The sequence below is a fragment of the Oncorhynchus nerka genome, linkage group LG2 (assembly GCF_034236695.1).
Source record: "Oncorhynchus nerka isolate Pitt River linkage group LG2, Oner_Uvic_2.0, whole genome shotgun sequence".
NCBI lineage: Eukaryota > Metazoa > Chordata > Actinopteri > Salmoniformes > Salmonidae > Oncorhynchus > Oncorhynchus nerka.
Genome location: NC_088397.1, coordinates 43,719,799 through 43,743,722, shown reverse-complemented (window position 1 = coordinate 43,743,722; position 23,924 = coordinate 43,719,799). Strand labels below are relative to the sequence as shown.

At 42.7% G+C, this 23,924-nt stretch overlaps 1 protein-coding gene across 2 annotated transcripts; it reads right to left on the bottom strand.

The window, feature by feature from the left end:
* Positions 1-624: 624 nt before the first annotated feature.
* Positions 625-16,864, bottom strand: LOC115135636 (SAM pointed domain-containing Ets transcription factor-like). Of its 2 annotated transcripts, none has more exons than XM_029670539.2 (6): positions 16,448-16,864; positions 4,472-4,949; positions 2,817-3,014; positions 2,387-2,434; positions 2,017-2,151; positions 625-1,879 (listed from the first exon to the last, which is right to left on the bottom strand). In XM_029670539.2, exons 2-6 carry the CDS (start codon positions 4,935-4,937, stop codon positions 1,701-1,703), a joined length of 1,026 nt encoding a protein of 341 aa, XP_029526399.1. In that variant the 5' UTR covers positions 4,938-4,949; positions 16,448-16,864; the 3' UTR covers positions 625-1,700. The 2 variants fall into 2 exon arrangements, with proteins under 2 accessions (XP_029526399.1, XP_029526404.1); XM_029670544.2 differs by having other exon boundaries at positions 16,561-16,864.
* Positions 16,865-23,924: the final 7,060 nt, after the last annotated feature.

Genomic DNA, 23,924 nt, shown 5'->3' with positions numbered 1-23,924 from the left:
TTATTAAAAAAGCATAAAAAAAGGTTCTATATAGCACCAAAAAAGGGTTCTGCTATGATTACATCCCTTTTGGGGGCAATATAGAACCCTTTTTTTATGGTTTCGATATAGAACCTTCACGGAGACTGCTTCTATAAAGAACCTTTCTCAATCTCAGTGGTTCTTTGTAGAAACCATACATGGGTTTTTATTCTGGATTAAAAGCCATAATATACGGTTAAAATGCAATAGTTTTTATTATTGTGTTTATTAACAAGTTCAATCAGGTGTGGTAGCTCTGGAACGGCTGGGGGTCCCTGAGGAGAGAATTGAGAACTACTGACTTAGTCAACCATTCTCAATTGACACAAGGCCATACGTGAGTCTTTCACAAGACACTGTCACTGACCATAGTCATACATAACATGTCATAAATAGCGTAACACAACAGATTAGATCAAGTGGAAGGACACTCACTCACGGTTGCACAGAAAGAGCTGTGAGCAAGCCAAGTCCCAAAGTATTTGAATGAGCTGCTGCTGCCACATGTACATTTTTTGAACCTCAAAGAACCATTGAAGGGCTCCAAGGGCTCTTTGGGTCATTATGGTTCCACATAGAACCAGCACCCTTACCAAAAACCCCTCGGGGAACCCACATTTTTTTATTGTATACTTCATAGAATTCAACAGAATTGGTAATGATCAATTATGAGATTGGTGATGCTGCTTGTTTTCAAGAATTGAACCTGTATTGCAATGGTAAAGATGGCGGAGGATACAGTTTTTGATGTAGATATTCCTATCTATATTTTTTTGGTTACATTTCAAATAAAAATTGCTATTACAATTAAACGCAAGCAAAAGGTACAGAGCATATGACATATATGGTAATATACAGTGGTCTGGTGCTTTCTAGATGTTTTCTACGGCAGGGTGGAAAACCAACGGCTTTTACCAGTCAGTTACAGACTTTGACTGCATGAGTTTATTATGAGGTGGTTGTTGCTGGACTCCCATTCGGGTTCAGCGAAATGCTCTATTGTAAAAGCCTTTCGGGAGAGTTCCGAAGTGTGCCATGTGAATAATAAAATGTTAAAAAGAGTGAGCTGTTTCCCTCTCTGGGTGACAGCCAAAAGCCAGAGCTGAACCCTATAGCTGAAGCAAAACTCATAACCACATTCCCAGAGGAATGAGTAGAACAGGCTCTGATAAACAAGCACAAGCAGACTGTTCTTCGTCCTACACACAGCAGGTACATAATGTTAAAGGTATAACTGTGGGCAATGGCAATTTCTCTTCCTTATGTTTGATGCCAATCAAATGTTGTCTTCCGGTGTTTTAAGTTACGGGTTATTGATTAAATGATATAATAGGAAAAAGGACAGGCAGATCGTGCAAATGAAAAAGGCAGTTCAAAGGTTGTTTTTTTTCTTTCTTTGTTGTTTTGTGGTTTTGAAGAGGAATCAGCCCAGAGAAAAAGCACTTTCATTTTAGTCTCAAGTTTCTTCTCTGCATTATAAAAAGCGAAATATTCATTTGCCAACTTTGACTGCTGACACTTACTGGCAAAGGCTGGCAAAGGCTATGTGTACTTACAGGGGTTGGTTAGTGCATGCTTGTTAGTTTCACCCCTTTTCAGCTTGGTGTTGGTGTAATGTACAAGTGCAAGGTGTGATCGTGTGGCCCTTTGTTTGGAGACCTCTGTCCTCCTCCGTCCCCTCATACTGGGTGGACAAACTGATAGACCAGTCTCTGGGAGACATCAGGCTTGCGGATGATGCCCTTCTTATAGTACTGCCGTATGGAGCGGCTCAGCTTGTCGTAGTTCATCGCTGGGCGGTTCTTCCTCAGTCCCCAGAGTCTCGCCACGTGAGCAGAGTCTTCGATTTTGAAAATACCTGACAAACAGCAGAGTGAGATTAGATATGGATTACTTTGTCACTGCATTAAATTGTCATTCTCCGTCTTTAAAAACAAAAATGCTTCTGAACTAATCCCATCAGTTCTTGGCGGTCACACAGTCTGTCCTGCTCACCTTTTTCCTTGTTGAGCCAGCGGATACAGCGTCCGTAGTTGTGGGGTTTGAGAAGCAGCTCTCTGAGGAACTGCCACAAGTGGATGGGCTGGCCTGAGCATGACGAGTCTGCCTCCAACCACAGCTCCTCTCCGCCTGCACAGAGGGATGAGCTATGAACACACGCGCGTACCCCCCCCCCCCCCCCCACACATATATTTTCTAACAAAACTGCACTATACATGACCCTCTGGTCTTCTTCCTAGGAGCTATGAACCCACACAACTGCCACTACTCCTTCCCAAGGGCCATGAACACTCTGGCCCTCGAGAAATGAGATTCATGTCACTTTCTTTCCTAACAAAGCCAATAAAGTAGAGGCTAAACCTACCTGTGATTTTGCTGTCTCCAACGGAACACCTCTCTTTCATCCAGGCAGCTGTAGAGAGGGAAAGAAGGGAGAGAAAGAGAGAGATGTATTGTTGTATTGTTTGAACAGAATGATACAAGCTTCATTATCCTGAGGAGAAAACAGTAGTAAACTACAGTTTGTGCAGAATGTCTGTCTAAACCAGTCATCAGGGCCAGCCTCATGCATAAGCAACAAAAGTGATCACTTGGGGCCCCCGCAAATATTTTTTTTAAAAAATCATTGCTGAATACCGACTAGGCTCGCAGAGCATGTGTTTAGAGGACCTGACCTTCAGGGGGCCCCAATTGATTTTGTTAGTCTTTCTCACTCATCTATCATATTAACATGGCATAAGCTTGGGCCCCCAAAAGTCTAGGGCCCTGCCAGTCATACAGCTATTATAACACACCTGACTTCCAGATGTCCAGGTGGGCGTGCAGGGTGTCTCCACACTGAGGGGACCTCTGCCTGAAGTCCTCTTCACTCATGGCACACAGGTCTTTTCCAGCGAGCTCCTGGAAGGCCTTGCCGGCCTGAGGCAGTCTATACAGGTGCTCTGTCCACAGCAACCACTTCTGGACGTTCCCCGAGCTCCACTCTATGGGGTCTGGTAACAGATAAGAACGGTCGCAATAACACTCTATTTTGAATTGTCCCTTATACATCTATTGATGTTGAACAAATTATTAGCAAACTAGCAGTAACATTTACTGTAAATGTCAACTGCATGTCTGTTGGCCTGCAATAGGGAGGGATCTATTCAGGATAGAGGGTTACCAAAACAACCATGAACACAGTGGAGACCCTAGATGTGTGTGCTCCCCACACTGCAGAATCAGTTTCTCTCTGGACACACACACATACAGAGTGCAATCAAATGCTGTCAATCAGAGGCCAATTACTGACTTCACCATAAAGTGTTTATTTGCCTTGTCTTTTCTCTGTGAGCTTCGCTCTGGGTGAACTCTAATCGCAGGCGTGGCCTAGGGAGAATGGTGGTTTGCATAAGGTGGGGTACTGTTCTGTTGTGTACAATCATTTTCATCAGTTGAAACGCACCACGAGGCCACATTTTGGATACAGCGGTAGCAGCAGCAGGAGGAGAAGAAGTAGGGTCTCTGTGATGAAAGGGTGTGACTGACAGAAGACATCTTACAGTACACACAGTACTGTATGCCCTTGACCTGCTGTTTACTTTGCCAGTTGAACAGACCTCACCCATGCACTGTGTACACGGCTGTTGGCAGGCAAGCAGTATTGTCATTCCCACTAGGTCCTGTTGGGTATTTGTTAAACACATGCAAAGGTTGGGATTATACAGATCCTGGAGCAAACAAGCATGACTTGCGTCAGCGAGACATAGTTCATCATTAAGAGCTGTCATCCATCTCATTATCATCTTGCGGCAGGCGGATTCTGCAGATGTGTCTGCTCTGAATCAATATATCAATACCTTGTGTCAATACCTGATTGGATAGTATGCATGAATAGGCTAGAATGAATGGCTCTGGTGTTTTTCATGCTCATGAAAGGGAGACAGGATCATGCAGTAGAGGCAGCCATAGATGAAGAATTAGGAAAAAGTGTAAAGTCCCTCAGTCCACGGACTATGGCTCATCAAGCCTAGTGGTTGGAGCATTGGGGAAGTAACCGAAAGCATTGGGCAAGTAACCGCTGGATCGAATCCTCAAGCTGACAAGGTAAATATCTGTCTCCGGGCGACGAAGATGTGGATGCCATTCACGCCCCCTATCTGATTCAGAGGAAGACACGTTTCAAAGGCGGAAGACACGTTTCAGTTGTACAGGTGTACTGCATTCAGTTGTACAGGTGTACTGCATTCAGTTGTACAGGTGTACTGCATTCAGTTGTACAACTGACTAGGTATCCCCCTTTCCCTTTTCCAAAATATGGACGGCACAGAACGCTGATGTGACAAGGATCAATTAATCCTACATAGAATCGGTACCCACCACAAAACAACTTTTAAACAGGAATGTCTATTCTACTAACTCCACTAATTCTAGCACGAGAGTGGCCGTTTGCTACTGTAACAGTACCTACCTGGGATGATGTTGAGCAGCTTGCAGGCCGTCTCGATGTCCTTCAGCACCTCCCCGACCACCATGCTTTGGACCTGCTCCAGGGATCGCTCCTCCTCCTGGCCCTCCAGCCCCGGGGAGAGCCCCAGGGCCTGGCTGTCGATGACGGGGCACTGCTCTGGCTCCTCACGGTGCTCGGTCCTGGTTATGGGAAGAGGCACGGGACAAGCCTGACCCGAGGAAGCCTCGGTCACCTTCACCAGCCAGGTGGAGTCCTCGGTGAAGAGCATGTCGAAGCAGGACAGGTGAAGGCCCGGAAGGCCGCGATGCTCAAGAGCCTCCAAGCAGGGCTTGGTGTCCTCCATCTCCCAGGCCATACCAGCCTCTGCACCTGTCCTTTCTCCCAAGGGGCTTTCAGGCAGACCTAGGCGGGACGGAAACAATGGGCTGCTGCCCTCTGATGATAGACTCTCCCCTGGACTCGACATGGCTGCTGCCTCCTTGTGAGGGAAGAAGAATGGATATTTAGTTTACAATAGTCATAAAGATTTGCCCATTTCAAGAATGTGATAGTACCAACCGTATTTCCTATTTGATATGTTAATATATTGTGTGTGTGGAGATCAGTGGTGTAAAGTACTTAAGTAAAAATACTTAAGTAGTGTTTTGGGGTATCTGTACTTCACTTTACTATTCATATTTTTAGCAACATTTACTTTTACTTCACTACATTCCTAAAGAAAATGACTTTTTACTCCATACATTTTCCCTTACACCCAAAAGTACTTGTTACATTTCGACAGGAAAAGGTCCAATTCACACGCTTATCAAGAGAACATCCCTGGCCATATCTACTGCCTCTGATCTGGCGGACTAGGTAAACACAAATGCTTTGTTTGAAATTATGTCTGAGTGATGGAGTGTGCCCCGGGCTATCCGGCAATAAAAATAATTTTAAAAGATTGTGCCGTCTGGTTATACTTTTACTTTTACTTTTGATACTTAAGTACATTTTAGCAATTCCATTTACAGTTGATACTTAAATATATTTAAAACCAAATACGTTTTTTACTTTTACTCAAGTAGTATTTTACTGGATGACATTCACTTTTACTTGAGTCATTTTATATCAAGGTATCTTTACCTTTACTCAAGTACGACAATTGAGTACTTTTTCCACCACTAGTGGAGATACAGGGCATTGACCACATTCACACAGTTCATGACGGGATAATGAAAACCAGCCGTTTGCCATCAAACTTGGTATGATCCTGCAACACCTGTGTGCTATGTGGATCATTATCTGACAACTTCCCATAGCCAACTTGTTGACCCAGGGTAAACAAGTGTTTCTTCATTTGTGTGGGAATGAGCAGAATCAAGCTCTAGTTCTCTTTCATATATCCAATTCAGTTTGATGTAAGACTGGAAAACATGAATACTTATTTCACTGAAAACCCTGTAAAGAAAGTGTAACCAGTGACCTACGTGAACATCATGATAGCCAAACTGTAATAACCTCTTGGAATTAGTAAAAAAAAAAAAAATTAAACAACATTATACAGTAGATGATGTTCTTGCAGTAAATCAAAAGCACAATACCTTCAAGAAACTATACCTTCGCGCCCAAAGCTCCGGCTGCTAAACGTGCAACAGTTTCGAAAACGTTAAGAAAGCCCATCAGAGGGACTGCGGGTGTGACTCCTCCAGAGTGATGCACAGTGAACAGAACAGAAACTGAGGTGAGAGCATGTTTGCAGAGGCTCTTTTAATGTGTCCTGAGTCAAGTGAAGACACAGGGGGAATGACCCTTTAGAGAGTGCACAGAACCAGCAGGGCAGGCATGGGGCAAAATGGATTGCACTGAGTCTCTTACTTGTGGGTCAGTGGCCCAGAATGGGTGGTGACTTGGGGGTAGGTGACTTGTATTGAGGCCTAAAGCGGTACGACCGCCTGCCTTTTCCTTTCAAGGTGCCGTCTCCACAGCCCTCTGGCTCCACTGTCAGCTGGAATTTTTAATCAAATGAAAGAAAGATAGTGTGGAGGAGAAGACACCTCAAATGTAGTATGATGTTGGGCCAGTGTTGTTGTCTGCTAAGGAACAGTCCCATAAGAATTTGGAGGAATTTGTGCTTCTTGTGTCAATTCACTCCGTTTACGTACACGCTGGTTTCAAGGGTTTTGCCCTGCCTCATGTAAAGCGGCCCAAAGTTATTCCTCACCATGTGACCTGAACAGGAAAAACGCCTTTCCTTAGAAACTTTCCACACAGCTGCAATACGACTGGCATCAGAGTGGCATCCTAAGTCAACATCAGAGGTTGTCAGCTGTACCACTGACCAGTGTAATCTCAGGATGACCTCACTTATGGTTCACAGTGTACCTGGCTACCTGCTGCCACAGGTGGTAAATGGGAAGAAACTTTGCTGTCATAGAGACAGGGGTTATCAGTAGTTGTGCCGTGGTAAAAGACGCCTGCTATCGCACAGCACATGTTCAAGGAGAGACATGGTTTGTTTGCCCAGATAGACTGTAAGCCACTGTATTCATAAAACAGCTATAACACTATTGTACCACACCCAGCAACTGCAATCCAAACCATCTATATTTATGTTGATCAATTGTTCCACTTGTTATATGGTTGTTTTTCAAAGAAACTAAGAAAGTGATTGAACTGATCAGACTTTGAATATTCCTCGGGGTGAGGATACGGCTACTTTAGCATTGCAACAATGATCCTTGCGGGAACACAGTTGACAGAATGTACCAGTCCTATTAACCCTAAAGGAAATTAAGTTATCCTCTCCAAAAGAGCCCTCCTCTCTCTCTCTCTCTCTCTATTCTCCACATCTCCAAACCCCTCCCCATTCCTCCTTTTATCTCCCAATTTCCCGCTAAGGGTCTGTGGATAACCCAATGTCTCTTCTCTTCATCAGGAGTCAGATTAAAAAGCGCCAGGCGGTGTACCGGCCAGCCTGCTGTGTGTCCACTCTCCTCTGTAACAGCTTGCGCTAAGCCCATTAGCCCGGCAAATTTAGCCATATTAGCTTTTTCCAAAAGGGGAGGGGACGGGAGAAAGAGGCACAAACATGCTCCCCAGGGGAAGGATTAAGGGCCTGACTGATCTCTAAATGAGTTCGGTCAAGACGGTGATATTCATTTCAGGAGAATTAGGCTTCGCTCCATTTGCTAGCCAGGCCTTAGACACACAGTCAGATGAACCATAGCCATGAAGGCAGCCATCCTCCCTGGTAACCATTTAACCACTTTTTATTTATCTTTCTTATATTTTTGTTGACATTCTCTGTAATGAAAGCATGGATGAGTCTCTCTGTATCAGACTGAGAAATGAAACGGCAGCACCGTGGCAATGTTCCTCAGGTGGTAACATTTTGGTCACATTCCTAACGTGTGATTCAAAATTGTGTTCAGAATCTAAAATAACACCTAGGTTTTTTACCTGGTGTTTTATTTTTATTGCCAGTGAATTAAAATGTGCGGCCAGATTCCCTCGCTGTGCTTTGGCTCCAACAATAAGTACATCGGTCTTGTCTTGATTTAGCTGGAGGAAGTTGTGAGCCATCCACATATTTAAATAACACTACTACTAATAACTCATCCGTGGAGCTAAAATCCTCTGGTGACGAAGAAATGTAAAGTTGTGTATCGTCTGTGTAGCAGTGAAAATCAATGCTGTGCTTTCTGATAACACTGCCATTTTTTCAGGAACAGGAGTTGAATACCCTGACTGCTATATATTCTGTAAAACAACTTTTGAAACAAAAGAGTGCATCAGTAATAGATATAGTGTAATGAATTTCCTCCTCTTCCTCTGAAGAGGAGAGGCGAAACGGATCTGAGGACCAATATGCGTCGTGGTAAGTGTCCATGGTTCTTTTTAATACGTTAAGGTACACATGAACAACTGACTACAAAAAAACAAGAAATGTGAAAACTCAAAACAGTCCTATCTGGTGCAAACACAGAGACAGGAACAATCACCCACCAACACACAGTGAAACCCAGGCTACCTAAGTATGATTCTCAATCAGAGACAACTAATGACACCTGCCTCTGATTGAGAACCATACTAGGCCGAAACATAGAAATACTCAAATCATAGAAAAACAAACATAGACTGCCCACCCAACTCACGCCCTGACCATACTAACTAATACAAAACACAGGAAATAAAGGTCAGAACGTGACATATAGGGAGACACAACAGTCACCAGATTTCACTTGTTGAGTTCTCTCCCTGTGCACTTCCAAAGAAAGGGCTCCCTTGTTTGATTTTGGAGTTAAAGAAGGATATACAGTCAGGTGTGACTGTTTGCTGTGTGTGTATGGCTTAAAGAGAGATTTGGGGCTCTATTCAATCAGATCTGCTTTAGTCGACATCTGCATAGCGGATGCAACAGCTGTCAAATCCACAATAGGCTCCTGGCATTATACCTAAAGCGGGCATTGCCATTAGCAGCACGGAGTCGCATTATGAGAAATCCCATGCAGCCTTGTTCACAAGTTCAAAGTTTGAACACTACACTAAACTGAGATGTAGGATTATCTACACCTCCATTAGGCTGATGGAAACATTTTTTTTGTATCCCCTTCTTCTCCCCAATTTTGTGATATTCAATTGGGATCCAATTATGATCTTGTCTCATCGCTGCAACTCCCCAACGGGCTCGGGAGATGGCGAAGGTCGAGTAATGCATCCTCCGAAACATGACCCGCCAAGCAGCGCTTCTTAACACGCTTAACCCGGAAACCAGCCACACCAGTGCTACAGCACCTACATTTAAATGTGTCTACCATGTCCACAGTGTGTCCGGATTCCCTTTTCCCGCGGTACATTCAAATGCCAGTATGCATTCTACAAATGGTGGAATAGGCAAAACATGATAATAACGCAACAATAATGGATGGGAGTAGCTAAATACTGTAGCTAACTAACTTGGGGTCCCAAGTGGCACAGTGGTCTAAAGCACCGCATCAAGGTGTCACTATAGAAACGCTGCTTCGAATTCAGGCTGTATTGGGTGTCCCATAGGATGGTGCACAATTGACCCAGCGTTGGCTGGGTTTGGCTGGTATAGGCGGTCATTATATTATAAATAAGAATTTGTTCTTAACTGACTTGCCTAGTCAAAGGTTAAATAAAAACATTTAAAATATGTAAACTAGCCAGCTGACATCTGTAGCAAGTAATGCTAAAGGGATTGCAAACGGGTTAGCATAACTCTAGCCAAACAATTCTAGGAACGTATTTCCTCCATTCGGTCGCAAAACAACGTCTTCTGCAGACTAGTGGGAGTAGTGCTGATGACGTCATCCACTGTATGGGCTTTCCGATTGTGTCCAGACTGAGAAGAAAACCGAACACAATGCATACCTGACAGCCTCATGAAGTGGTCAGCCAGCTCTGAACACAATCAGACCACAAAGTGACTTTTGTGCGTCTAGACCCGCCTTTTCAATACGTTCTTCGTATTCTGATAGCGGAAGTGGTGTGTAAGTGTCAAGTGTAGACATGACCTAAGTGAACGGTTTCTTTGTGTGCCTCGCTGTTTTGCAGTTGTTGTAACATGGGACCATTTTCACCTGTAATGCAGGTGCATTGGCATCAGGCCAGGTTCTTCAGAGAGGAACACCCTTTTGAGTGGGTGGCTACAGTTACCTTATAGGGGTGTGCCAACCTGAAAATACTGGTATTCATAATCGTAGGACTATTAGTAATTAACAGTTAATAGTCGGATCGGATGATACTTGTGATCGGAAAACACACAAGTGTTTTAATATGCCTAAAATAGATGCAAAATACCAATCTCTCTGCGAAATAAACTGCAGATTATGAGCAGCGCGTGGAGGGGTTTGTGTCCTCAATTTGCAGCAAACAGTTTGCTGTCACTCATTCAGAATGCGCATCCACGTTGAATCTTTTCTCCAGACCCTCGCCCCGCTTCCGTTAGATGCAGTACACTGCACATTGATAGTTTGAGCAAACGTCCTACCCACTTGATTTATTATAGCAGCAGGAAGCAGCAAGAAATGATCAGACCGAAACATGCAAGGAGAAGTGGTTAGTTGAAAATATGAAGCGAATCCAGTGGATTTTAGAAATACAGCGTAGCTCTATCCAATCAGAGCAGCTAGATCAACGCCCTTCTATATACAGACAGCCAGACTAACCAGTTGAGTTATTTAGACCACGTAGCACCTTGCATTTTATTGAAAGATCTGTACCGGGTCTGGCAACCGAAAATTACTTTTCCCCCGATCACGGATAGGCTAATAACAAAAAATTATTAGCCTACCCATTGCCCATATCTGTTAAAATACTTGTTTTGTCCGATTAGGCTACTCGGCACACCATACTTTTCACCTTTTCCAAATGCTCACATAACACTCAATCTTGACAGAATATTATCCTTACAGAACTACACACGCACGTTTTGAGTGTTTAGTGCTATTGAGCAGCTGTACCCTTAATATTTCCTATCTCTAAAAGAGGCCGTTGCTACATGCTCAAGTGCTGTGGTGTTATGGTTTGGGTAGCAGCCAAACCAAACCATTGTTACTTTTCTGATAAATGTACAGTGCCTTCAGAAAGTATTCACACCCCTTGACCTTTTTCACATTTTGTTGTGTTACAGCCTGCATTTAAAATTGATTACATTTAGATTTTTTTGTCACTGGCCAACACACACAACCACATAATATCAAAGTGGAATTATGCTTTTGTCTACATTTTTTACAAGTTTATAAAAATGTTTAATCTGAAATATCTTGAGTCAATAAGTATTCCATGCCTTTGTTACGGCAAGCCTGAATAAGTTAAGGAGTAAAAATGTGCTTAAAAACTGTTAGGATCTGCCCCTTTTTTAAATTTCTGCCTAAAATGACATACCCAAATCTAACTGCCTGCAACTCAGGCCCTGAAGCAAGGATATGCATTTTCTAGGTACCATTTGAAAGGAAACACTGACGTTTGTGGAAATGTGAAAGGAATGTAGGAGAATATAACACATTAGAGCTGGCAAAATATAATACAAAAAAACAACAAAAAATGTTATTTTGTAAAATTTTTGTACCATCATCTTTGAAATGCAAGAGAAAGGCCATAATGTATTATTCCAGCCCAGCTGCAATTTAGATGTTGGCCTCTAGATGACAGCAGTGTATGTGCAAACTTTTAGACTGATCCAATGAACCATTTTATTTATGTTAAAAATGTTGTCTCAAGACTGCCCAAATGTGCCTAATTTGTTTATTATTAACGTTTCATGTTCAAAACTGTGCACTCTCCTCAAACACCAAGGAAGTGAAAAAGAAAGCCAAGTTAACAAACAGATTCCCGACCATTTCGAATCCCACCGTACCTTCTCCACTATGCAAACTGGATTCAGAGCTGGTCATGGGTGCACCTCAGCCACGCTCAAGGTCCTAAATGATATCATAACCGTGATCGATAAGAGACATTACTGTGCAGCCGTATTCATCGACCTGGCCAAGGCTTTCGACTCTGTCAATCACCATATTCTTATTGGCAGACTCAACAGCCTTGGTTTCTCAAATGATTGCCTCGCCTTGTTCACCAACTACTTCTCTGATAGAGTTCAGTGTGTCAAGTCGGAGGGCCTGTTGTCCGGACCTCTGGCAGTCTCTATGGGGGTGCCAGAAGGTTCAATTCTCGGGCCGACTCTGTTCTCTGTATACATCAATGATATCGCTCTTGCTGCTGGTGATTCTCTGATCCACCTCTACGCAGACGACACCCTTCTGTATACTTCTGGCCCTTCTTTGGACACTGTGTTAACTAACCTCCAGACGAGCTTCAATGCCATTACAACTCTCCCGTGGCCTCCAACTGATCTTAAATGCAAGTTAAACTAAATGCATGCTCTTCAACCGATCACTGCACGCACCTGCCCGCCCGTCCAGCATCACTACTCTGGACGGCTCCGACTTAGAATATGTGGACAACTACAAATACCTAGGTGTCTGGTTAGACTGTAAACTCTCCTTCCAGACTCATATCAAGCATCTCTTATCCAAAACTAAATCTAGAATCAGCTTCCTATTTCGCAACAAAGCATCCTTCACTCATGCTGCCAAACATACCCTCGTAAAACTGACCATCCTACCGATCCTCGACTTCGCCGATGTCATTTATAAAATAGCCTCCAACAACACTCTACTCAACAAATTGGATACAGTCTATCACAGTGCCATCCGTGTTGTCACCAAAGCCCCATATACTACCCACCACTGCGACCTGTACGCTCTCGTTGGCTGGCCCTTGCTTCATACTCTTCACCAAACCCACTGGCTCCAGGTCATCTACAACTCTCTGCTAGGTAAAGCCCCGCCTTATCTCAGCTCACTGGTCACCATAGCAGCACCCACTTATAGCACGCCCTCCAGCAGGTATATTTCACTGGTCACCCCCAAAGCCAATTCCTCCTTTGGCCGCCTTTCCTTCCAGTTCTCTGCTGCCAATGACTGGAACAAACTGCAAAAATCACTGAAGCTGGAGACTCATATCTCCCTCACTAGCTTTAAGCACCAGCTGTCTGAGCAGCTCATAGATCACTGCACCTGTACATAGCCCATCTGTAAACAGCCCATCCAACTCCCTCATCCCCATACTGTATTTATTTATTTATTTATCTTGCTCCTTTGCACCCCAGTATCTCTACTTGCACATTCATCTTCCTTACATCTACCATTCCAGTGTTTAATTGCTATAGTGTAATTACTTCGCCACCATAGCCTATTTATTGCCTTATTTATTGCCTTATCTTACCTAATTTGCACTCACTGTATCTAGACTTTATGTTTTCTTTTTTTCTACTGTATTATTGACTGTATGTTTTGATTATTCCATGTGTAACTCTGTGTTGTTGTATGTGTCGAACTGCTATGCTTTATCTTGGCCAGGTCGCAGTTGCAAATGAGAACTTGTTCTCAACTAGTCTACCTGGTTAAGGTGAAAAACAAAAACAAAACAAAAAACAATAGCATGGTATTCTTTCACTGTAATAGCTACTGTAAATTGGACAGTACAGTTAGATTAACAAGAATTTAAGCTTTCTGCCAATATCAGATATGTCTATGTCCTGGGAAATTGTATTGTTAGTTACAACCTCATGCTAATCGCATTAGCCTACCTTAGCTCAACCGTCCCGTGGAAGGTACACTGATCCCGAAGAAGTTTTAAGAAGTCACATAATAAGTGGCATGGACTCACTTTGTGTGCAATAATGGATTTTAACATGATTTTTGAATGACTACCCCATCTCTGTACCCCACACATACAATTATCTGTAAGGTCCCTCGGTCGAGCAGTGAATTTCAAACACAGATTCAACCACAAAGACCAGGGAGGTTTTTCAATACCTCGCAAAAAGATGGGTAAAAAATGGGTAAAAAAACAAACATTGAATACCCCTTTGAGCATAGTGGTCATTAACTACACGTTGGATCGTGTATCAATACACCCAGTCACTTCAAAGATACAGGTGTCCTTGCTAACTCAGTTGCCGGAGAGGAAGGAAACCGCTCAGGGATTTCACCATGACGCAAATTGTGACTTTAAAACAGTTACAGAGTGTAATGGCTGTGATAGGATAAAACTGAGGATATAGTTACTTCACAATACTAACCTAATTGACAGAGTGAAAAGAAGGAAGTCGATACAGAATAAAAATATTCCCAAACCTGTTTGCAACAAGGTACTAAAGTAGTACTGCAAACAATGTGGTATTGCAATTCATTTTTGCAAGGAATACAAAGTGTTACATTTGGTGCCAATCCAATACAACAGATTACTGAGTACCGCTCTCCATATCTTCAAGCACTGTGGTGGCTGCATCATGTTATGGAGATGCTTGAAATTGTTAAAGACTGGGGAGTTTTTCAGGATAAAAAATAAACGGAATGGAGCTAAGCACAGGCATAATCCTAGAGGAAAACCTGGTTCAGTCTGCTAGTAGATTAATTCACCTTTCAGCAGGACAATAACCTAAAACACAAGGCCAAATCTACACTGGAGACAGTGATTGTACCTGGGTGGCCGAGTTACAGTTTGGACTTAAATCTGCTTGAAAATCTATGGCAAGATCTGAAAATGGTTGTCTAGCAATGATAAACAACCAATTTGACAGAGCTTAACGAATTTTGACAAGAATAAAGGGCAAATATTGCGCAATCCAGGTGTGGAAAGCTCTTAGAAAGAAAGACTCACAGCTGTCATCGCTGCCAAATGTAATTCTAACATGCATTGACTCAGGGGGTTGAATACTTATCTAATCAAGATACATTGGTGTTTTATTTTTCATGTGTTTTTAATAAATGTTAGAATATTTCTTCCACTTGGGCATTACAAGGTATTTTGTGTAGATCGTTGACAAAAAAATCACAATTTAATCTATTTTAATCCCACTTTGTAACACAACAAAATGTGGAAAGAGTCAAGGGGTGTGAATACATTCTGAAGGCACTGTAAATCCATCAGGCACCTGTGCCATTCTGGTCGTCCACCAGGGGAGGGTTTTGGATAATGCCATATTTCTCGTTTTTATTACCTCAGGGAATCCTTCACTATCTATAATTGGCAAGATACCTTTCATGTACTGGCAGATAAATTGGTCTGTGGTCACATTTGTGATCAGTCCCCTCCTTTATTCCCTGTACTCCCTGTTCCCTCATGACTGCACGGCCAGGCACGACTCCAACACCATCATCATTTGGGGTGGCAGGGTAGCCTAGTGGTTAGAGTGTTGGACTAGTAACTGGAAGGTTGCAAGTTCAAACCCCCGAGCTGACAAGGTACAAATCTGTCGTTCTGCCCCTGAACAGGCAGTTAACCCACTGTTCCTAGGCTGTCATTGAAAATAAGAATTTGTTCTTAACTGACTTGCCTAGTTAAATAAAGGTAAAAATAAAATTAAGTTTGCGGATGACACAGCATTGGTAGGCCTGATCACTGACAATGACGAGACAGCCTATAGGGAGGAGGTCAGAGACCTGGCCATGTGGTGCCAGGACATCTATATGGCAACTGCACGGCCTTTGACCGCAAGGCACTACAGAGGGTAGTGCGAACGGCCCAGTACATCACTGGGGCCATGATTTCTGCTATCCAGGACCTCTATACCAGGTGGTGTCAGAGGAAGGCCCTAAAAATTGTCAAAGACCCTAGTCATAGACTGTCCTCTCTGCTACCGCACGGCAAGTGGTACCGGAGCACCAAGTCTAGGTCCTAGAGGCTTCTAAACAGCTTCTACCCCCAAGCCATAAGACTCCTGGACACCTAATCAAATGGCTACCCAGACTATTTGTATTGCACCACCACACCCACCTCTCCCCTTCTTTTACACCGCTGCTACATTGTTGTTATCATCTATGCATAGTGTCACTTTAATAATAACTTTAATACATGCACATATTACCTCAACTAACCGGTGCCCCCTCACATTGACTGTATATATTCTCACTTGTTATTTTACTGCTGCTTTTGAATTACTTCTTAATTTTATTTCTTATTCTTATCTCTATTTTTTTGTTAGGGGCTCGTAAGTACGCATTTCACTGTAAGGTCTTCTAATCCAATTTGAAATTGATTGACAAACATCAGAAGTACTCAGACAGGTGCAATGTTGCAGAGTTGGAGCATACAGATTCTCTAGTACCTTTATGTTGAATAAAATACAATAAAATGAAATACCACATCGTTGCTGTATGACAGGGAATTATAATATTTTATCAGCATAAGAGCTGCATCTTTATAAAATGTAACCCCATATACCTTTGAAGTTATCTTATGGGGTAAAGTCATTTTCTTTCAGAAACGTTAAATTAAGACCAATGCAGAGTGAACAGCACCTGATAAATTACTGATAAGAACACACCTTGGTGACAATTCTGTGGCTTTATCATCCATACACACAGACTCCACAAAAAGTACATCCTGTCTACCTGTCCGACTCCTTACCTGGGCCAAGGTGTGCAGGCCTCTGGGTGGTCTCAGGCAGGGCTGAGACTGGTGCTGAGTGTAGACAATACAGGACCCCAACAGGTGTAAGGTAGACTTGTGGTGATGATTACCTCTAGTCCAGTTAGCTCAGATTCCAGTCTCTTCTGTCAGTCTGCAGGTGTCTGGTGTTTTATGATGGGCCAGGAGATGCTCCAGGCAGGCGAGCAGGTTGACAGCAGGTAGGGAAAGCAGGCCTATAAGTAACCCAGAAGACTGATGAAGAATCCTCTACCTGGGGGCCTGAGGCAGTCTACTAGTCTCTGCTGGATCTTCAAAGGCGCAGACTTATAAAGGCGCAGCCCAAAAGCACACTAAGGCTAACTAATGCTATCAGTGACAATGTACCTGCTGTGGGTGTGACAGAGGGAGAGTGAGAGTGTGTGAATGAATTCCAGTACCATTGACTGCAGGTCATATTTATACTAGGGCAGCCTTGTTTACCTAAGCACACACAGTCTGTGTGTATGTGTGTGTGTGTAACACACATAACACAAAGTAATTTCTCAACCCTGTTAGTACAACGGCATCTGATCTTTGTTCAAAGTATGTGGGTGTCTGAGTGCCCATGACAGCTTCCTGTTTAACCTGGAAGATTGTGTACAGGTTAAGTGAAATTTCATGGGGAAATAGACTACGTCAGTTTGAAAAATGATTCAGGTGGTTAGAAAATGATACTTGAAAATAGTTATTTTGATGTTAAAAAAAATGCAGTTGTCATCTTTACTTGAATGTAGTTAGTACTTTACTCTACTTCACATGTCCAACCATCTTGGGAAATGAATTCAACATAGATATTACACTGAACAAAAATATAAACGTAACATGTAAAGGCCCATGTTTCATTAGCCAAAATAAAATATCCCAGAAATGTTCCAAACATACAAAAAGCTTATTTCTCAAAAAAATGTGGCACATCATTTGTGCCAAAATATTTTATCCCACTTTGTAACACAACAACATTTGTGCTAAAACGTTGACACACTAAAATTTGTGCAATTGTTTTGGGAGCAATAAGCTTTTTGTGAGTATGGAACATTTCTGGGATCTTTTAATGTGTGTTTTAGTGATCATTTCTCCTTTGCCAAGATAATCCATCCACCTGACAGGTGTGGCATATGAAGAAGCTGATTAAACAGCATGATCATTACACATGTTCACCTTGTGCTGTGACAATAAAAGTCCACTCTAAAATGGACAGTTTTGTCGCACAACACAATGCCACAGATGTCTCAAGTTTTGAAGGAGCGTGCAATTGGCATGCTGACTGCAGGAATGTCCATCAGAACTGTTGCCAGAGAATTTAATGTTAATTTCTCTACCATAAGCCACCTCCAAAGTTGTTTCAGAGAATTTGACAGTACGCCCATCGTGACATGGGTTATGGTATGGGCAGGCATAAACTACGGACAATGAACACAATTGTCTTTTATCAGTGGCAATTGAAATGCACAGAGATACCTTGATGAGATCCTGAGGCCCATTGTCGTACCATTCATCACCATGTTTCAGCATGATAATGCATGTCGCAATGAATCTGTGTCGCTGACAAAAGGCAACACTATACCTTAAAGATGCAGTCTGGGATCTTAAGCACAAACAATGTGTAACATACTCTATGAATTGGATTAGTATCATATCATACGAATTGCAACAACAAAAAAAGCAGATAGTAACATATAATACAAGATGGATGACGTAGTACACAATTGGATGACGTAGTACACACAAAACGGGGAACCGTTTTGGCTCGTGAGCACCACTTTCAAAACTACTGTCTGAAATTATACAAAAGTTCTGGAGCATCACTTTAATGACTGTACAATCTTCAGTGGGTTAAGCTGTTTGTGCTGATACTGAGGATGCATCCTGTTTCCTTTCACTTACAAAACCACTGAGGAATGTGTGAAGTGTGTCATTTTCACTACATTAATTATTACTTCCCTTCACTTGCTGGCATCAATATCTTAGGTGCCACCTACTGCTGACTGTGTATACTGGAGGTGTTGGGGGGCGGAAAGCAAAAGACAAATTCTTCTTCTTCTTTTTCTTCTTCTTCTTCTCCTGGGACCTGGACCCGTATTCATAAAGTGTCTCAGAATAGGAGTGCTGCTCTAGTATCGGTTTCACCTTTTAAATCAAAATGAATAAGATAACAAGGACAAGGGGGGACCTGATTCTAGAACATCACTCCTACTCTGAGACGCTTTATGAAAACGGTGCCTGATCAGAAAAAAAGAGGTGGCCCTAATCCCGCCAATAATAATGTAAAGAAAGTGAAAAAAAAACTGAAAAAAATTCTCATAAGAAACTAGCTCCCTGGTACACAGAAAATACCCGAGCTCTGAAGCAAGCTTCCAGAAAATTGGAACGGAAATGGCGCCACACCAAACTGGAAGTCTTCCGACTAGCTTGGAAGGACGGTACCATGCAGTACCGAAGAGCCCTTACTGCTGCTCGATCATCCTATTTTTCTAACTTAATTGAGGAAAATAAGAACCATCCGAAATTCCTTTTTGATACTGTCGCAAAGCTAACTAAAAAGCAGCATTCCCCAAGAGAGGATGACTTTCACTTTAGCAGTGATAAATTCATGAACTTCTTTGAGGAAAATATTATGATTATTAGATTGCAAATTACGGACTCCTCTTTAAACCTGCGTATTCCTCCAAACCTCAGTTGTCCTGAGTCTGCACAACTCTGCCAGGACCTAGGATCAAGAGAGACGCTCAAGTGTTTTAGTACTATATCTCTTGACACAATGATGAAAATAATCATGGCCTCTAAACCTTCAAGCTGCATACTGGACCCTATTCCAACTAAACTACTGAAAGAGCTGCTTCCTGTGCTTGGCCCTCCTATGTTGAACATAATAAACGGCTCTCTATCCACTGGATGTGTACCAAACTCACTAAAAGTGGCAGTAATAAAGCCTCTCTTGAAAAAGCCAAACCTTGACCCAGAAAATATAAAAAACTATCGGCCTATATCGAATCTTCCATTCCTCTCAAAAATTTTAGAGAGGGCTGTTGCGCAGCAACTCACTGCCTTCCTGAAGACAAACAATGTATACGAAATGCTTCAGTCTGGTTTTAGACCCCATCATAGCACTGAGACGGCACTTGTGAAGGTGGTAAATAACATTTTAATGGCATCGGACCGAGGCTCTGCATCTGTCCTCGTGCTCCTAGACCTTAGTGCTGCTTTTGATACCATCGATCACCACATTCTTTTGGAGAGATTGGAAACCCAAATTGGTCTACACGGACATGTTCTGGCCTGGTTTAGATCTTATCTGTCGGAAAGATATCAGTTTGTCTCTGTGAATGGTTTGTCCTCTGACAAATCAACTGTAAATTTCGGTGTTCCTCAAGGTTCCGTTTTAGGACCACTATTGTTTTCACTATATATTTTAGCTCTTGGGGATGTTATTCGAAAACATAATGTAAACTTTCACTGCTATGCGGATGACACACAGCTGTACATTTCAATGAAACATGGTGAAGCCCCAAAATTGCCCTCGCTAGAAGCATGTGTTTCAGACATAAGGAAGTGGATGGCTGCAAACTTTCTACTATTAAACTCGGACAAAACAGAGATGCTTGTTCTAGGTCCCAAGAAACAAAGAGATATTCTGTTGAATCTGACAATTAATCTTAATGGTTGTACAGTCGTCTCAAATAAAACTGTGAAGGACATCGGCGTTACTCTGGACCCTGATCTCTCTTTTGAAGAACATATCAAGACCATTTCGAGGACAGCTTTTTTCCATCTACGTAACATTGCAAAAATCAGAAACTTTCTGTCCAAAAATGATGCAGAAAAATTAATCCATGCTTTTGTCACTTCTAGGTTAGACTACTGCAATGCTATATTTTCCGGCTACCCGGATAAAGCACTAAATAAACTTCAGTTAGTGCTAAATACGGCTGCTAGAATCCTGACTAGAACCAAAAAATTTGATCATATTACTCCAGTGCTAGCCTCTCTACACTGGCTTCCTTTCAAAGCAAGGGCTGATTTCAAGGTTTTACTGCTAACCTACAAAGCATTACATGGGCTTGCTCCTACCTATCTCTCTGATTTGGTCCTGCCGTACATACCTACACGTACGCTACGGTCACAAGACGCAGGCCTCCTAATTGTCCCTAGAATTTCTAAGCAAACAGCTGGAGGCAGGGCTTTCTCCTATAGAGCTCCATTTTTATGGAACGGTCTGCCTACCCATGTCAGAGACGCAAACTCGGTCTCAACCTTTAAGTCTTTACTGAAGACTCATCTCTTCAGTGGGTCATATGATTGAGTGTAGTCTGGCCCAGGAGTGGGAAGGTGAACGGAAGGCTCTGGAGCAACAAACCGCCCTTGCTGTCTCTGCCTGGCCGGTTCCCCTCTTTCCACTGGGATTCTCTGCCTCTAACCCTATTACAGGGGCTGAGTCACTGGCTTACTGGGGCTCTCTCATGCCGTCCCTGGAGGGGTGCGTCACCTGAGTGGGTTGATTCACTGTTGTGGCCATCCTGTCTGGGTTGCCCCCCTTGGGTTGTGCCGTGGCGGAGATCTTTGTGGGCTATACTCAGCCTTGTCTCAGGATGGTAAGTTGGTGGTTGAAGATATCCCTCTAGTGGTGTGGGGGCTGTGCTTTGGCAAAGTGGGTGGGGTTATATCCTTCCTGTTTGGCCCTGTCCGGGGGTGTCCTCGGATGGGGCCACAGTGTCTCCTGACCCCTCCTGTCTCAGCCTCCAGTATTTATGCTGCAGTAGTTTATGTGTCGGGGGGCTGGGGTCAGTTTGTTATATCTGGAGTACTTCTCCTGTCCTATTCGGTGTCCTGTGTGAATCTAAGTGTGCGTTCTCTAATTCTCTCCTTCTCTCTTTCTTTCTGTCTCTCGGAGGACCTGAGCCCTAGAACCATGCCCCAGGACTACCTGACATGATGACTCCTTGCTGTCCCCAGTCCACCTGGCCATGCTGCTGCTCCAGTTTCAACTTCCACCTGACTGTGCTGCTGCTCCAGTTTCAACTGTTCTGCCTTAGTATTATTCAACCATGCTGGTCATTTATGAACATTTGAACATCTTGGCCATGTTCTGTTATAATCTCCACCCGGCACAGCCAGAAGAGGACTGGCCACCCCACATAGCCTGGTTCCTCTCTAGGTTTCTTCCTAGGTTTTGGCCTTTCTAGGGAGTTTTTCCTAGCCACCGTGCTTCTACACCTGCATTGCTTGCTGTTTGGGGTTTTAGGCTGGGTTTCTGTACAGCACTTTGAGATATCAGCTGATGTACGAAGGGCTATATAAATAAATTTGATTTGATTTGATTTGAATGATGACAGGTGGACTAATGTAGAAATCTTCACCTTTGGCAATACATTATGCATTCTCCCCCAAATGACAGTAGAGTATAGCTATTTCCCCCATCCATAACGTTGTATTTGCACTGTAAGCCATTAATGAATAGTTATCAGGATTACCAGATGTTAAAAAAATGCCACAATGCTGTTCCCTTAGCTATGGGGCTTTTGTGTTTAAGGAACAATAGGGTAACAGGACATCATTTAGTTTCATGTGTGAAATACATGAAAAAATCTAGTGAATGATCTCTAATCAACTGTGCCTTTTAATCCGTAAGAGTTCATTTTCTGTTTTTTTTTTAAATAACGAGAGCGTGAGTTAGATATCATTACGCATGCAGTGTTTGAATGGAGTAATTGTGAGATTGGGAGAGGGAGTGTTGCTAGCTGAGTCACAGGATAGACACGGGGCCTTTAAAGAGACTGATCCTGGCGTGTGTTTACTGTTAAACAGACACACCAATACAAACCCACACTAACCCTGCTATTTCACATCTGCAATAATCACAGGAATCACGAAAGACGGCCTCCTCTCTCTGGACCTGTTATAATGGACCCAAGGCTGGTGAGTGAGTGAGTGTGCGTGTGTGTGTGTGTGTGTGTGTGTGTGTGTGTGTGTGTGTGTGTGTGTGTGTGTGTGTGTGTGTGTGTGTGTGTGTGTGTGCGTGCGTGCGTGCGTGCGTGCGTGCGTGCGTGCGTGCGTGCGTGCGTGCGTGCGTGCGTGCGTGCGTGCGTGCGTGCGTGCGTGCGTGCGTGCGTGTGTGTGTGGCTTATTGAATCATGAAGCAGTTAAGTGTGTGAATGAAGACTATTGGAATACTATTACAGTATATCCAGACTGAACTTGCCTGCAAAAATGATGAAATATCACGCATTGGAGCTACACTTTAAATTGGCAAATAATCCTAACCACATTCATTCAACGTTACCACAATGAGTCAAATGCCATAAAAAAAATAATCTCAGTTGAGCTGAGTGGTACAGGCATCACTCTCTTCTGTTTGTTTTTGGATTTGCCGACATCCCATATGAAAAAATTTGCATGGCAGTTACTTGAACCATGGGAAGAAAAGGTGTTGCTCTTAAAGCGTTTAGAAAACTTTGCTTTAGAATAACGTTCTCATGGTTGAGGCAAGTATTTTGGAGAGTTAAGAATTCATCAAGTTGTCACAGTTCCAATTTACAAACGTGAACCTTGATATTATTTAACACACTGTAACCTCCCTCTGTGACTTCCAGGGTTGGAGCCGGTGTTTTTGGCATGAATAATACATTCAGTTATGGGTTGATGGACTGTTCTGGCTCCTTGACTTATTTTATATGTGTAGGTATTGACAATCATCTATCAGTTGATAGAGTGAAATTAATGGGATTATGTCCTCAAATCACTTTGACTAAATGTGGTGCAACAAATTAGCCAACTAAACTGTGTTGACAAGAATGAAAACTTAATTTGGGGAATGTTTATGGTAAATACAGTGTTGGGGGTATTAATAACATTTCAACAATATATACTGCTATGTTATGGATAAAACCCTACCCGTTAATCCAGGTAATCCATCTTTAATTGATGTGGTTGTCAGTCAGGCACACGGCTGCCAACTTTGTGAATTTCATTGCCTCCTGGCACAACCGCTAGACGGGGGATTAGGGGTCCTCCTGCAGGAACATTTGACTGTTTTAAATCTAATTTCCTGCAATTCTATGTATTTTGAAATGGCTTAGGCCATTGGCCAGGGTGGAAAATAAAACAATTCAGGTATATATGCTTTGAACATTAAATGAACACTCAAAATTAGACGACTTTGTTAATTTAAATAAACTTTTTTTTTTGGATGATTTTGACACACAGGAGATAGGCAAATGTTAGAAACAGTTGGAAGGAGGGATTGATCCTTGTTCTCAGGTAGAAAGTTATATGTGACACACGGGACATTGTAATATTAATGGTTGATGGCAGTGGGTAACCAAATCATAGATTGCAGTCTCCTTGTCCATACACTTTGTAAACATTTTGTATTTTGTAATTTGGGTAAACTATCTCTTTAAAATAGGGCTAACCTTCAACAAAAATCGAATGAATATCA

What these genes read in the sequence shown, in the direction of transcription:
- LOC115135636 (XM_029670539.2), bottom strand. Translation starts at nt 4,937, where the DNA reads ATGTCGAGTCCAGGGGAGAGTCTATCATCAGAGGGCAGCAGCCCATTG. An exon ending in TGGAGACAGCAAAATCACAG is followed by an intron (nt 2,152 to 2,386) that starts GTAGGTTTAGCC and finishes CCCTCTGTGCAG; the next exon opens with GCGGAGAGGAGCTGTGGTTG. An exon ending in CTGGCTCAACAAGGAAAAAG is followed by an intron (nt 1,880 to 2,016) that starts GTGAGCAGGACA and finishes GCTGTTTGTCAG; the next exon opens with GTATTTTCAAAATCGAAGAC.